This window comes from Pyricularia pennisetigena, chromosome 6, assembly GCF_004337985.1.
Source record: "Pyricularia pennisetigena strain Br36 chromosome 6, whole genome shotgun sequence".
NCBI lineage: Eukaryota > Fungi > Ascomycota > Sordariomycetes > Magnaporthales > Pyriculariaceae > Pyricularia > Pyricularia pennisetigena.
This window is the reverse complement of record NC_043744.1, coordinates 5,634,744-5,647,163: the sequence shown is the minus strand read 5'-3', so window position 1 is coordinate 5,647,163 and position 12,420 is coordinate 5,634,744. Positions and strand designations below refer to the sequence as shown.

General features: G+C 51.3%; 4 protein-coding genes across 4 annotated transcripts; 2 read left to right on the top strand and 2 right to left on the bottom strand.

The window, feature by feature from the left end:
• Positions 1–1,074: 1,074 nt before the first annotated feature.
• Positions 1,075–1,608, bottom strand: PpBr36_05409 (uncharacterized protein; the record flags this gene model as incomplete). The annotated part of the gene is made up of 3 exons (XM_029892565.1): positions 1,075–1,300; positions 1,384–1,506; positions 1,604–1,608. Coding segments are annotated over 3 exons (354 nt in total), but the record flags the coding sequence as incomplete, so codon positions are not given.
• Positions 1,609–2,005: 397 nt separating this feature from the next.
• PpBr36_05408 (uncharacterized protein) lies at positions 2,006–5,707 on the top strand (the record flags this gene model as incomplete). The annotated part of the gene is made up of 1 exon (XM_029892564.1): positions 2,006–5,707. One exon carries the CDS (start codon positions 2,006–2,008, stop codon positions 5,705–5,707), a length of 3,702 nt encoding a protein of 1,233 aa, XP_029750473.1.
• A 1,871-nt stretch (positions 5,708–7,578) lies between these two features.
• On the bottom strand, positions 7,579–10,461 carry PpBr36_05407 (uncharacterized protein; the record flags this gene model as incomplete). Its single annotated transcript, XM_029892563.1, has 2 exons — positions 7,579–9,093; positions 9,178–10,461. 2 exons carry the CDS (start codon positions 10,459–10,461, stop codon positions 7,579–7,581), a joined length of 2,799 nt encoding a protein of 932 aa, XP_029750470.1.
• A 962-nt stretch (positions 10,462–11,423) lies between these two features.
• Positions 11,424–12,219, top strand: PpBr36_05406 (uncharacterized protein; the record flags this gene model as incomplete). Its single annotated transcript, XM_029892562.1, has 2 exons — positions 11,424–11,626; positions 11,820–12,219. The coding sequence occupies 2 exons, from the start codon at positions 11,424–11,426 to the stop codon at positions 12,217–12,219; spliced, it is 603 nt and encodes a 200-aa protein (XP_029750471.1).
• Between the last annotated feature and the right edge of the window lie 201 nt (positions 12,220–12,420).

Sequence of the window (12,420 nt, the reverse complement as noted above, 5' to 3'; positions counted from 1 at the left end):
CAAGAGAATTTGTCAAAGCTCGTATTGAGGCTTGCACATTCTGGTCGCTGGAGGGGCTGATTACTGTAAGCAGGTGAACCAAGCCGCAAGCGAACGATAAACGAGGGCCCGCCGCTAGGCTACTAGAGGTAGCGTCACCACCTCAAACGTCAATCTCTTCAGCAAGACAAGCAAAAGGGGCCGCTACGGTAGGTACAGTACAATACAGCACACTAACTACTATCTTCTACTACCTTCGCTGCAGTACCGAAGTAGAACCGCCCCAACGTACGATTTGCAGCGCCTTCATCCTCGTTCGTAAAAAAAAAAAAAAAAAAAAAAAAAAAAAACCACCCCTGAGCGCATCAATGATGTAACGGCCGTTTGAAAGTAACCATCTGCCGATTGGCAATTAGGCTTGCTGGGCCAATCTGTCAAATTTCATGCAGTAAAGATCTTCGTTCAGGGCTGGGTGGAGTCGCTGATTTGTGCTGTTTGAATGGGGCCAAGTGCACGGGAATATTATTACGTTGTAATAGAATGCGGTGCTATTGATCCTCGGGCCTTGGTCGAACCGGATCAATAAACACACAGCATCTTCCTTGCGCGTTTTTTTTATGTGTCCCTTCGGGTCTCAGTTCACAGCCACTTAATACTAACCACGTACCGTACAACACAGACCTTGGTGCTTGAACGCATCAACAAGTTTTTTCAAGCTTTTTGTGGTTGCATAAGAAACAAATCCCACCAGCCTCAGGTTTGGCTGATCCGATTTGATGAATTCAAAAATCCTAGATAATGGTACTTTGTAAAGTCACTCTTTGTTTGCATGTTGTTTCTGGCGCAAGGCAACGGCTGGGCGAGAGTGAAGCGCTTTACTTGTGTTTACGTTTTGTGCTTGATGGTGCAGTTCCCGTTCCTGCCACAGTGGAGTTGAGCTGCTGCCCCATAATGGTCCTGCAAAGTACTACCCGGAAGAGAGAAGAATATCCACTACTGGAATCAAACTAATCCCTCTCCATGCCGCAGTAGAAAAGAAAAAGCAAAAGAAAAAAAGAGATCAAAAAATAACATCAGCAGTAGAGGACACCAACGGGAAATAATAGTCTTAGGATCTTCAGCAGCCAGTTCGCTGCTCATCGTCAATCGTGGAGCTCCCGGTGTTGGCTGGTCCAGATTTGCAGGCGCCATCAACCATCCAAATTGACAAGGGTTCCTTGGGTGTGCGTAGGTCGGTAGGCTCAACTTCTCAAGGGATCCATCACCGTTCAATCCTTGAATCCCCACCCAGCCTGTCAGCTTCGCATTTCTCCCCAGGTTGCTGATGGGAAAGTGTGGATTGTCTACCTTGCTGAGCATTGTTACCTACCCGCTTCACCTTGACTACTCGTTTCTATCATCAACGAATCCAGCCTGCCTGAGCCAACTTCTTCCTTGGTCCATATGCAATCCGAAACTCTTTCGCACTCGTTTTGTTTCTCCCAAATCTCAACCCGCCACCCCAACCGACCTCTTGGCAAAAGCAATCTGGGCCCCCTCTTAACTTTTTGAAACCTTCCCCAGGATTACCCAGTGCCCAGGCGCCACCGCTTCGACCCTCCCGACTTTTCCGCGCCAGCCTCACGTCATAACAACTGCGAGGCAACAAGCTCGGCCAGCTACTCTGCCTCCTGTCGGTGCTGCTGCGGCCCTGTGGCTAATAGATTGTACCAGCCCTCGTCCAGTGAATACCCAACACAACCACCTCCGCGGCCCCCTGAGACCACCGTCGACTTTCTGTTCTTTGTTTTTATCATAGGTTTTAATTTTTATTCTTATTTCTATTTTTATTTTGTTTTCTTTCTTTACTTTTCTTAGCCAGATCGTCCGACTTTCGGTACCGTTACCCTTTTCACTCGACAAATACCGCTCGATAACGAACCACAGTCGACAAGCGTGCAAGATGATAGCCGGTTTTTAGATGGGCCCATCTTCTCGAGGCGAGCCATCGACGCACCGTTTACTCCCCCGAGAGGCAGCTTCGACCATGCGACGATTGCCACGAGCATCAACGCCGTCTTCGTGCAGGGCCGAGTCGATACTACTTGACACCGACAGCAGAAATGCTGCGTCTTCACAATGGAGCGATCCTCGACTGGAGGGAGACTTATCGGTGATTGAATGGGTCTCGGGGCACGAGAACGACGAGGGGGAGAATGACAGAAGGAACGCGACCGATAGGTTAGGTCTCACAATGGCAGGAAGTCGACCCTTACGAGAAGATGAGGCTTTGCTGGAGTTGAGAGGGACGGAATGTTTTCACGACGGTCGGGATGGCCGTTATCGTCCAGCTCGAAGGCTGCTGTCACCATACATGCACATGCTGCTCGTGGTGGTTTTTCTGGCACTCCTGGGGCCTGTCTCGGCCGTCATCATACCGTTCGATAACTGTCTCGACTCCAGATACACATCGGGGGATCCGCCTGGGCTACAGTTTGTTGGCAAATACGTCGACGCCACACTCAATGTTGGCAACGATTCCTCGCAAAATCTCAAGGTCACCCTGTGGGGAAATGTCACGGGTTCGCGGTCGAGGAAGGCTCTTCCTCCATCCAGCGATACCGCGTACTGGAGCGATCCAACCAAGACCGAGGGGAAGATTGTCAACCTGCCGTCTCAGCAATCCTCGACCACATATGTCACGACGACGCACTCCAAAATTGATGTTTTGACGTACGAGCCTTGGAATAACGATGCCGACTTTTGCAAGAATCTCGGCGGAGGCTATTCCTGCCCTCTGGGTCCGAATTTCAACCCCAATGCTACGCGCAACCAGTTACCGTCGATATCCATGGCCAACAACTTCACAACCTCGTACGCCTTCACATCCTGGTCCGCGACGTTCCTCGTCAAGTACACCGATTCTGAAATAGTCAATATTGGCTGCGTCTCGGCGACCATAACACCCGACCTCGGCCCCCAGGCAGCCATCGTGAGATATTTGCCTGTCGCTCTGCTCGCCTTTGTCGGGTTTTCGACCGTTTTTGCCGCTATCTGCAGTCCTTGGGGCACAACTGATGTTTTTCGGTGGACTAGCAACTATGGTCGTGACTGTGACTTGATCCGGCTTGTCACTCCAGGATTCGGTGACTGCCTGCAGTACATTCAGTTTGTCGTCCTCACCGGTGCGCTGTCACTCAACTACCCTGGCTTCTACCAACCCATTGTAAGCCAGCTGTCTTGGTCCACGTTGATGTTCAACGAGAGCTTTGTCACAAAGGAGCCCGGCTATCGAAGCATCCAGGATGGGATTTACTTGGCCGATGGAAAGTATGGCCTACAGCGCCTGGCGATGCTGACGGGGATGGGCCAAGTCGCAGACGTCTGGGCCGGTATGATCATTTGGGTGCTAGCTATCATCGCCTGTTCCATCTTCCTCGTCCAGATCGCCTTCGGCGTTCGCTGGGCCTACCGTAAGATCAAAAACATTGCCGAAGAGGACCTCCGTTCCAAGAACATACCTTTCTGCGTCGGCAACGTTGTCAGGATCGTCTTCAATTATTTCTTACTCCCGATTGTGGCGTTGTCTACCTTTCAGTTGGTGGTTGCCAGCGACTCTCCGCCATGGACGGTCGGACTGGCCGTTGTCACGCTTTTCATCATCGTCATCTTTGCCGGCTGGCTCCTATATCTAATCATCACCGTCAAGCCGAGAGCCTTTCTTTTCGACGACCTCCCCACGGTCCTGCTCTATGGACCTTTATACAACACCTACTCGGACGAGGCAGCCACATTTGCCCTGGTCCCTTTGTTTCTTACCTTCTGCCGAGGCATCACCATCGGTGCCGTTCAGCCCAAGGGCATCGCTCAAATCGTCATATTGGCCATCTGCGAGGTCCTGAGTATCTTTACCATCATCGCAGTCAAGCCGTTTCAGAAACCGACGTCAATGAATGCCTATCACTCCGTCTTTGCCGCGTTTCGGTTGGCTTCACTGTTAATGATGATGGCTTTCATACCGGAGATCGGCCTCACGGAGGGGCAGAGGGGCTGGGTTGGCTATGCAATCCTGGTGATCCACTGCTGTGTCATGGGCTTTGGTTTCTTTCTCAACGCTCTGCAGACGACTTTGGAGGTCGCCGTGCGTCTCTCCGGCGCAGGTGGCGATACCTCCAGAGGCTTACAACGAGGAGGTTTGTCCAAAATTTTCGGAATGCGCCAGCTGCAAAGGAGGGCCGGGGTTTCTAGAAACAGTCATCACTCTGCCTCTGGAATCCTGGACAAGGAGGACTACTCCAAGGGCGGCTTTATAATGCCAGGTGGGCGTCTTAGGAGTGAGTCGGCTGGCAGTGGCGTTCTTCTCACCCGGCCCCAGCGCAGCTCGTCTGCGCTCGACTACAATAGCATCGATGGTGGCTTTGGCCCCGTGAGGACATTTGACGGGTCAAGTTCTTTCACGCCAACAACACCGGGTGAAGCCAGCACCTTCTCCTTCTTGCCTTCACCGGCACAAGGTCGACACCCATTGGCGCCACCTGTTGGCTTCGAGGCCGCAGCAGATCCGTACTATCGTCCCCCAAGAAGACGAGGGCACAGTCATAGTAACTCTCAGGAAATGATGACGATGGAGAAGAATCGTGGTTCGTGGACGAGCGGCGACTGGCAACAGAAACGACTCAGCCAGGCCACCGGCGGCCCGCTGGGCGATCCTTCAGACCTAGATGCGCAAATATCTCGAGGCCCGACGCCGGCCCCTGCGGCCTACTCACAGCCGGCGATCAGCTTTGCGCCCAGGACTGACTACTCCACGCGCGAGGTCGATTTCTATTACGGAGTACGCGGCCAGCGGCTGAATTCGGACGCGCCAAGCCGAAAACTGGTCACAGGTCCTGCCGATCCCACCGGCCCCATGGCCTCGGCGGCAGGTTGGTGGCGGAATATAATTGGTGGAAAGACGAAAGAGAAGGGCAAGGGTTTCGAGGTTGTCAGGAGTGCACGCATGCCGCCGGCAATGAAGGCACGCGGAGGGGACATCACAGACGACGCAGCGCCGCAAGGTATCCCGGTGGCCATGTCAACGCTACGCAATGGGCCTATCGAGTCGGACGACGAGGAGGAGGAGCTCGCGCGCAAGAAGAGGAGACCCTCCCGTGGCCCAACACTACTGGACGATGAAGGTAATCCGGGCGCGGAAGAGGGCGAGACCAGCAGTGTCAACATAGCTGCCAAGATACCTGACGAGCCGCCAATGCTGCCGGGAATCGACAGGACCAGCAGCATCATGCTCCCTAGTCGGATACAGAGCAGGGTGACCAGCAAGCCGCCTTTGCTAGACTTGAGTGTCCTGGAGAAGATGGACGTGAGCTCGCCGCCGGTCATACCGCGCAAGAGCTCAAAGAGGGATTCGGGAAGCGATCAGTGGAATGCAGCTGGAGCTCCTCCGTTACCCGCTATGCCGAGGCAGGGTCTTGATAGGAATCTCAGTACCGCCCAGGCATCCAATACGTCAACACGGTTGCCCTTTGAACGCAGCAACTCTCAGGGAAAGCAATCGTCAACCACGTCGTCCATGAACCCGCCGACCGAGGAGACGAGCAACAGTGATCTTCCGAGATCGTCATCTACAAACAGTCACGAGGACCGGCCGACGAGCTACGGAGTCGTTTCGAAGGGCAATGTCAGTCGTATTGATCCGGCGCCCCAGCTTGCAGGAAGTGAAGCGGAGGTCGTCAACGAATCGATGCGGTGATTCAACGAGAGGCAAGCTGTCATAGTGGTATTTGACATACATGGAGGCCCATTTCCTTTTGAACATATCTCTATCATGGCGGGTGTAATGGAAGAAAAGATGCATAACATTTTCTTTTGCATCGTGAACTCGGAGCACATATTTGTGGTCATTTTCACTTGTCTCAGCGTAAACCATTTGTCATGTCTGTTCTTTTTCTTTTTCTTTTATCTGAATGACTTTTTAAGGAGCGATGGCGTATAAAGATTTTTCAGTCTCACATAATGTTCTTTGTTTCTTTTTTTTTTCGACGAAATGAAAATAGGTAGTTTGACCAGAAACAACATGAAGTGTTGCTATTACTACTTTTACTTTGTGTACTGAAGCAGAACAAGCATGTGAGCGAGCCATTTTGCTCATCCTGTATTCAATCTCTCGTATGCCTTTCTAATATTTCAGTTAGTTTAGTGTGTAGTGACGCATAGCCGACGGTTCAGAAAAGGCCCTTTTCAAATCAGAATTTCTTTGACTTGATTGAACTGAACATAATGGGACAAGACCGACATGAAAAAGATTGCATACCTATCCCGCGACACGCACTAAATATTATACAGGATCCGGTCAGTGGGGGTAGTCTTGGTCTGTCAGAGTACAGCAGCCTAACGGTCTTGGCTCTTTCTTGCTTGGCACAAAAGAAAAAGCAAAGTCTCCCAGCCAACCGGAACCCAGCATTAAACCAAAAGTGATCCCAGATGGGTAGGTCGTGTACCTATTGATGAAGCCTCGCATGTTCTCCGAGTCTCGGGCTCGTATTCGTGTTCTGTTGGAGGCCATACCGGCAGGCAAAATGGGGCACGATCATCATAAATAAAGAGGACAAGCCGGTCAGTTTGGCCATGAGCGTTGTAGCATATTGCAAATCATGTAGGGGGATAAATATCACCTTCCTTGGCTGTTTGGTCACAAGAGTTTTTGCTTGCATCGGCAAACAACACCGACTCCTACGGGCACGGAGCCCTACCGCTTCCCACTCTCGATGCCGGCAGAAGCACGGCGACGTCTTTACCTTGCTCTCGATGGGCGGACTTTTTTTTTTCTGAAACGGCAAGCTGCAGAACATCAATGCAAGCAGGTATATACCGCCCTCCGAAGACGGCAGTTTTTGTTTTGGAAGTGATATAGTTCACGACTGCCCCCGCACCCCCAACTTCAAGCTCATGGAGCAGAAAAGAAAGATTCGTCCAGCTTGGCCCTATACAGAAGGCTCTGGACTCTTACGTCCAACTAATCGAGAAGTATGTTCTCGACTATATAGAACGCTCGCCTGTTTTCGGTGGGAGGAGGTGGTCGAGGCCCCAGAATGACGAGCTTGCCAATGACGGCTACGGGGCCATCTCAAAGGGCACCCAGAGTTTGTAACTACTCTTTGGCGCCTGCCGGCATCTCCGTGTTGGCGAGGATTTTGCCGATCGCTGGTCCGAAACCTCAAGTTCTCCACGCTGCATGGAAAAACCACCGTGCCACCCACTGTAAGTTCCGACTACTGTATCCTCACTCAGACACCATCATGAACAGGATAAATGACAAGCAGGCGAGAACTGGACAAAGCTCCCGCCTTGGGCTATTTAACTAAGCTATTTACCTGCATCTTCTAGCTATGAGGCATTGGCTCAATTTCTTATAGCTCTTGACATTGTCATCTACTCGACCACATCATCTGGACTAATTGTCGAAGCCTTCCAACCAAGCAAAGAAAAAATCCAGTCAAGCAAAATATCCAGCAAAATCGATAGCCCTTTAAAATACATATCCCGTCGGACTGTCTCCATGACCAATCTTTTGCGTCAATCGCATACTGTGCCTGTCAGAGATGACATAGATGATTCTCACGCCTATTCTCCCACCATCGCTCGACGCAAGTCGATCTCGCAGTCACACCTTTGTCCGTCTTCGTCTACCAGGTGGTCGTACAGAATTGATTTGAGCTGCGCCTCGATGCCACCCAATGTGTCCTGGTTTATCAAGAGTCCCTCGTGGATATCCCCAGTCATGAGATAATCATCAATTACTGACAGTCGCTCTTCGAGAGCCAGCAAAAGGTTGAAGTCGAATTTTTCTTTCCATATCTCCAACCCCAAGGTATCTAGAGTAGCAGTCTCCAGGGCCAAAATGCTGCTCTTGAGCCTCTTCGAGCGTCTGCCAGACCTTGAACGACTTCGTCTTCTCGTGGCTGGACGCGAGCTCATTTCATGGTTAGGCATATCACCCTCCATAGGGGAAGCTTCGCATTGCAAAAAAGCCCGCCCGGTAGTGATCTCTGGCTGTATTGGAGCTCCTATCGAAATAATGGGGGAAAAAGGCTTGGTCGCAGCGGCAAAAGATCTTCCAGAAGGTTCCTTGCGCGGGTTTTGTCTCCCGCGAACTATGAGATCTGAAGGAGCTCCATCGCGACTGTTTTGTTGCGATGGCAACAGCAGCCTTTGAGGCTGTTTTCCCCAAAGTTCAGGGGATACAAGAGGGGGCATCAAGTCACCAGAGCCATTCGGCTCAGGATTACGCAAGTTTGGTACAAAGCTTTCAGAATCACCCTTCGGACGATTCGGTTTCCAAACATTCCTTGAAAACAGCTTGCTCTGTCGAAGCTGTTGACCGCCGCCCCGCAAAGCGCCTCCTCTTTTGTTGGATCTCTCACCGCGAGATCTTTGATCGGCTCCTGAAGACGATGGCGGAGTTTGGTAGTTGCTCTCAGGATGTGGCGCCTGTTGTGGGCCGGTTGGGGATGGACTTGATGATTTCCAACGTTCTTGATTGCCTGACGGCAAAGGACTTCTAAATAAGTTTCCGTGAGTTGGAGGATGAGCTGGCATTGGTGACAGCACCGGTGATTGGCCAAAAATTGTAAACTCCAGATCTCTAACAGCAGGGAAACGCGGCGGGGAGATGGGAGCATCGCTGGCTGGGGTCTTATCCCATAATGCTTGACCAGGAGCGAGCTCTGGACGTGGGAATTGAGGCTCGCGCAACGGTATCTGGGATTGCAGGGTGGTTCTAGTAGAGTCTGGTGGGTCAGGAGGTACAGGATGAGATTCATTGATCTGTTTTTGCTTGATGGCAGCGTTCATTTTTGCAAGCATCCAAGGATTGACACCCTCCAGGGGCCGCGAAACGTCTTCCTCCTGATGATGTGAGGTTGGGACTGTCGATTCCGATCCAACACACAGCCCGATAGTGCCATTCATCTGTTTGGCAGGCTGCTTTTGAGTTGGAAGTGAGCCTTCGTCGTCGCTGCTCTCACCATCCATCATGCTGACACTCCACTGGGCTCCATCTCTTAATGTTGTCTGCTTGATTGAAGCATTTTTGACAAGCGTAGCAAGGGCCCTGCCAGTGTCACCAGAGCCAGATTCCTGTATATATATCTTGAATGTCAGCAAATAACCTATTGATAAATCCTTTGCATTATACTCATTGGGGTTAAGTGGACGTAGTACCTGGTGAGGAGTATCGAATGGCTGAACGAGACTTGATGAGAAGTCAATGCCCCCGGCTTTCATCGAGCCATTCTTGGAAAGAATATTGATACTTGCCATATTCTCCTCCGAGTTGACTACACTTACTGGGCTCAGTTTGCTGGTTCTCTCAACCTCACCTTGCAAAGAAGAAAGACCGTATGTCTTCTCAAACAAAGCATCGGACGCATCAATGATCGATTGCTCATTGGCAAAGAGCACATCATCCTTTGCAGGCTCAAGGTTCACATCATAGCTGCCGTGGGGACACTTGATATTCAGTGCAATAAAGGGCTCCTTGACTTGCTTCCCATTACCGGGCGTCTCAAGACATTTAGCAATGCACTTCTTGAAGCGAGCGTAAATTTTCTTGAAAACTGTTCTTGAGGAGGACATTGGTCGAGAATCAACAGAGAAGAAAGCACCTTTGTTCGAGATCTTGACTGGGTCAAAACCTTGAGCAGGAAGAAGAGCGATAATCTCGACATCACCCACATATTGGTTTGCAGGCTCACCAAAAATACTACTGGCGAGATTTCTGCGTTTTGTCGAAGCGTCTGTCCTGTGGATAGTTTCGCCGCAGTGCGCAACGAGATCCAATCCAAGCAGACACATTGCGGCCGCTTTCATTGTTGCATCAGGTCGAGGTGAATAGGACAAACATGGATGGGCCATGCCCATCTCCTTGATGGAAAGCTTCAGCCGCGGCCTGGCCAACGCATACGCCGTGAGAAGCTGCTTCATCTTTGCCATGGTTAAGTTGGCCTCTTTGATCGCTACCTTCTTCCGCACTGGCAAGCGTTCAAACATATCCGTGGCCGTCACGGTTGTTCCTACAGGTGTAGACTTGATGGAGTGCTTGAGGGTTCCTTTGCCATTCGCAAGCAAGTCAAAGACAGTTGCCGTATCGTCTGCAGCCGTCCTTGTGGTGACCGTTACCTTTGCGACAGCAGCCATGGCCGCAAGAGCCTCACCACGAAACCCGAGAAATGTTCCGCCAATACTTTCCAGCTCGTCGGCCGACTTTAATTTGCTCGTATGGCCACGGCGCCCTAGTGCTTCGAAGTCCCGAGTTTCAATCCCTACTCCATTGTCCCGGACCTCTATTCTGTCCACCGTGTTGCGCGAGACGACCACCTCGATGCTGGTGGCTTTGGCATCAATTGAGTTGTCCAACAGCTCCTTGACGATGGAGACGGGCGTACTGATCACCACATGGGCACGCAGCAGGCGCACCGTGTCTTGCGGTAGTGGAGCAATAGGCATGATATCGAGCACTAGGCTTCCTCAGGGCCTTCGGCACGTAGATTACAAACGAAAACTAACAGATAGAGTTTCTGATATAGATCAATTATTATTGCATAAGAATGTCCATAAGATAGGCTGAATGAAGCGCATTGCTGGCCGCTGATGCCTGGTCCGAACGATGACGCAGGAAATGGATTACAAAACAAGAAAAGCAAAAAAACAAGATAAAGCCATCGTTGTCTTCACCAGCGAGATTGAACTACTCTGTTTCCTCGAGTTTCCATTCAGGGAAGCTGCACGTGGCTATCCTCTCTGTGCTCTGTCGCTCTTTCCTTTCCCGGGCCTCAATCAACAAGCAGGTCAATGAGGCAGGCACGAGACTCGGCGTGGCATCTGCAACTATCTTACATGCATTTGCAAATGTGACCCACTTCGAGGTACTGAGCTTCCAAAGCCCAAAGTTTCTTTCAACAATTGTAATCAGCAACTCAAAAAGCTGACGCTATGTGGTCAAATCAATCTATGTGGGCGAATATCAGTAAGCAAGACGTACGTGTTAGTCAATTAGGAGACATCTATCTCTATCAATCTCCAATGGAGCCAAGACGTCACTTGCCAAGGTCCAATCGCACCACCCCTGTCCTCCCCGCTCAGACACAAGTTCGTTCGGTTCGTTCCCCGCATTCGCGCGCATCCATCCACTCAGTGCACGCGCGCGCAAGGGGCTTCAATTGAAACAAGCATCATAGCTCAGCCAAGAGCAAGGTAAAGTAGAGGTACCTTTTTTTTTATTTTACCCCTCTCCATCCAACACCAAAGCAACTGTCTACCGAAACCGGGCCAATCCTTTTTAGCAAAATCATTCTCGACGAAAACCGACCAGGAACGAAAAAAGAAAAGAAAAAAGAGAAACAAGAGATAGACATATACTTCATACAAAACGTTATCTAGACCAAACCACCCTTTAAACCCCCAAAAAGATGCACACCAAAGGTCCTACCCCGCAGCAGCACGACGGCTCCGCCCTGCGCATCGGCATTGTGCACGCGCGCTGGAACGAGACCATCATCGAGCCGCTGTTGGCCGGTACAAAGGCCAAGCTGTTGGCATGCGGCGTCAAGGAGTCCAACATAGTCGTGCAGAGCGTCCCGGGGTCGTGGGAGCTGCCAATCGCCGTGCAGAGGTCAAACCCGCCCCTATTCTTTCTTTCCCTCCCTCCAACCTTGTCTTGTACTGGTAGCATGGGGAAAACGCAGCTTGGTTTCGGATTCTGTTGTCACAATGCTCACACTTTCACACTTCGTTTCACTGCCCAAAACCATACTGTCCTGACATAAAACTAACAAGCCGATCCAAACAACCCGCTCAAAATACAGGCTCTACTCAGCATCCCAGCTCCAAACCCCAAGCTCCGGCCCATCCCTGACGGCCGGCGACCTCCTTGGCTCCTCGACTACGGACCTTACAGCGCTCCCGACCACCAACACGTCCTCCACCGGTCCCTTTGACGCCCTCATCGCCATCGGCGTCCTCATCAAGGGCGAGACCATGCACTTTGAGTACATTGCCGACGCCGTATCGCACGGCCTGATGCGCGTCCAGCTCGACACGGGCGTCCCCGTCATCTTTGGCGTCCTGACCGTCCTGACCGACGACCAGGCCAAGGCCCGCGCCGGCGTCATCGAGGGCAGCCACAACCACGGCGAGGATTGGGGCCTGGCTGCCGTCGAGATGGGCGTCAGGAGGAGGGACTGGGCTGCGGGGAAGACCGAGTGAAGCGCCGGGGAATGTTGAAGAATAAAAGCAGAAAAAGACGTCTTGACAGTAAAATCAGCGAAGAGAGTCTAATAGGATATCTTCCTAGACCACTGTGCTTGCCTGACAAAAAAAGAATATCAACAATCAATTCCAGAAAAATGAGCAATTTGCTGCGGCTTAATATAGTAAGAGTATGATTCAAAAGGCTTGTAAATTAGA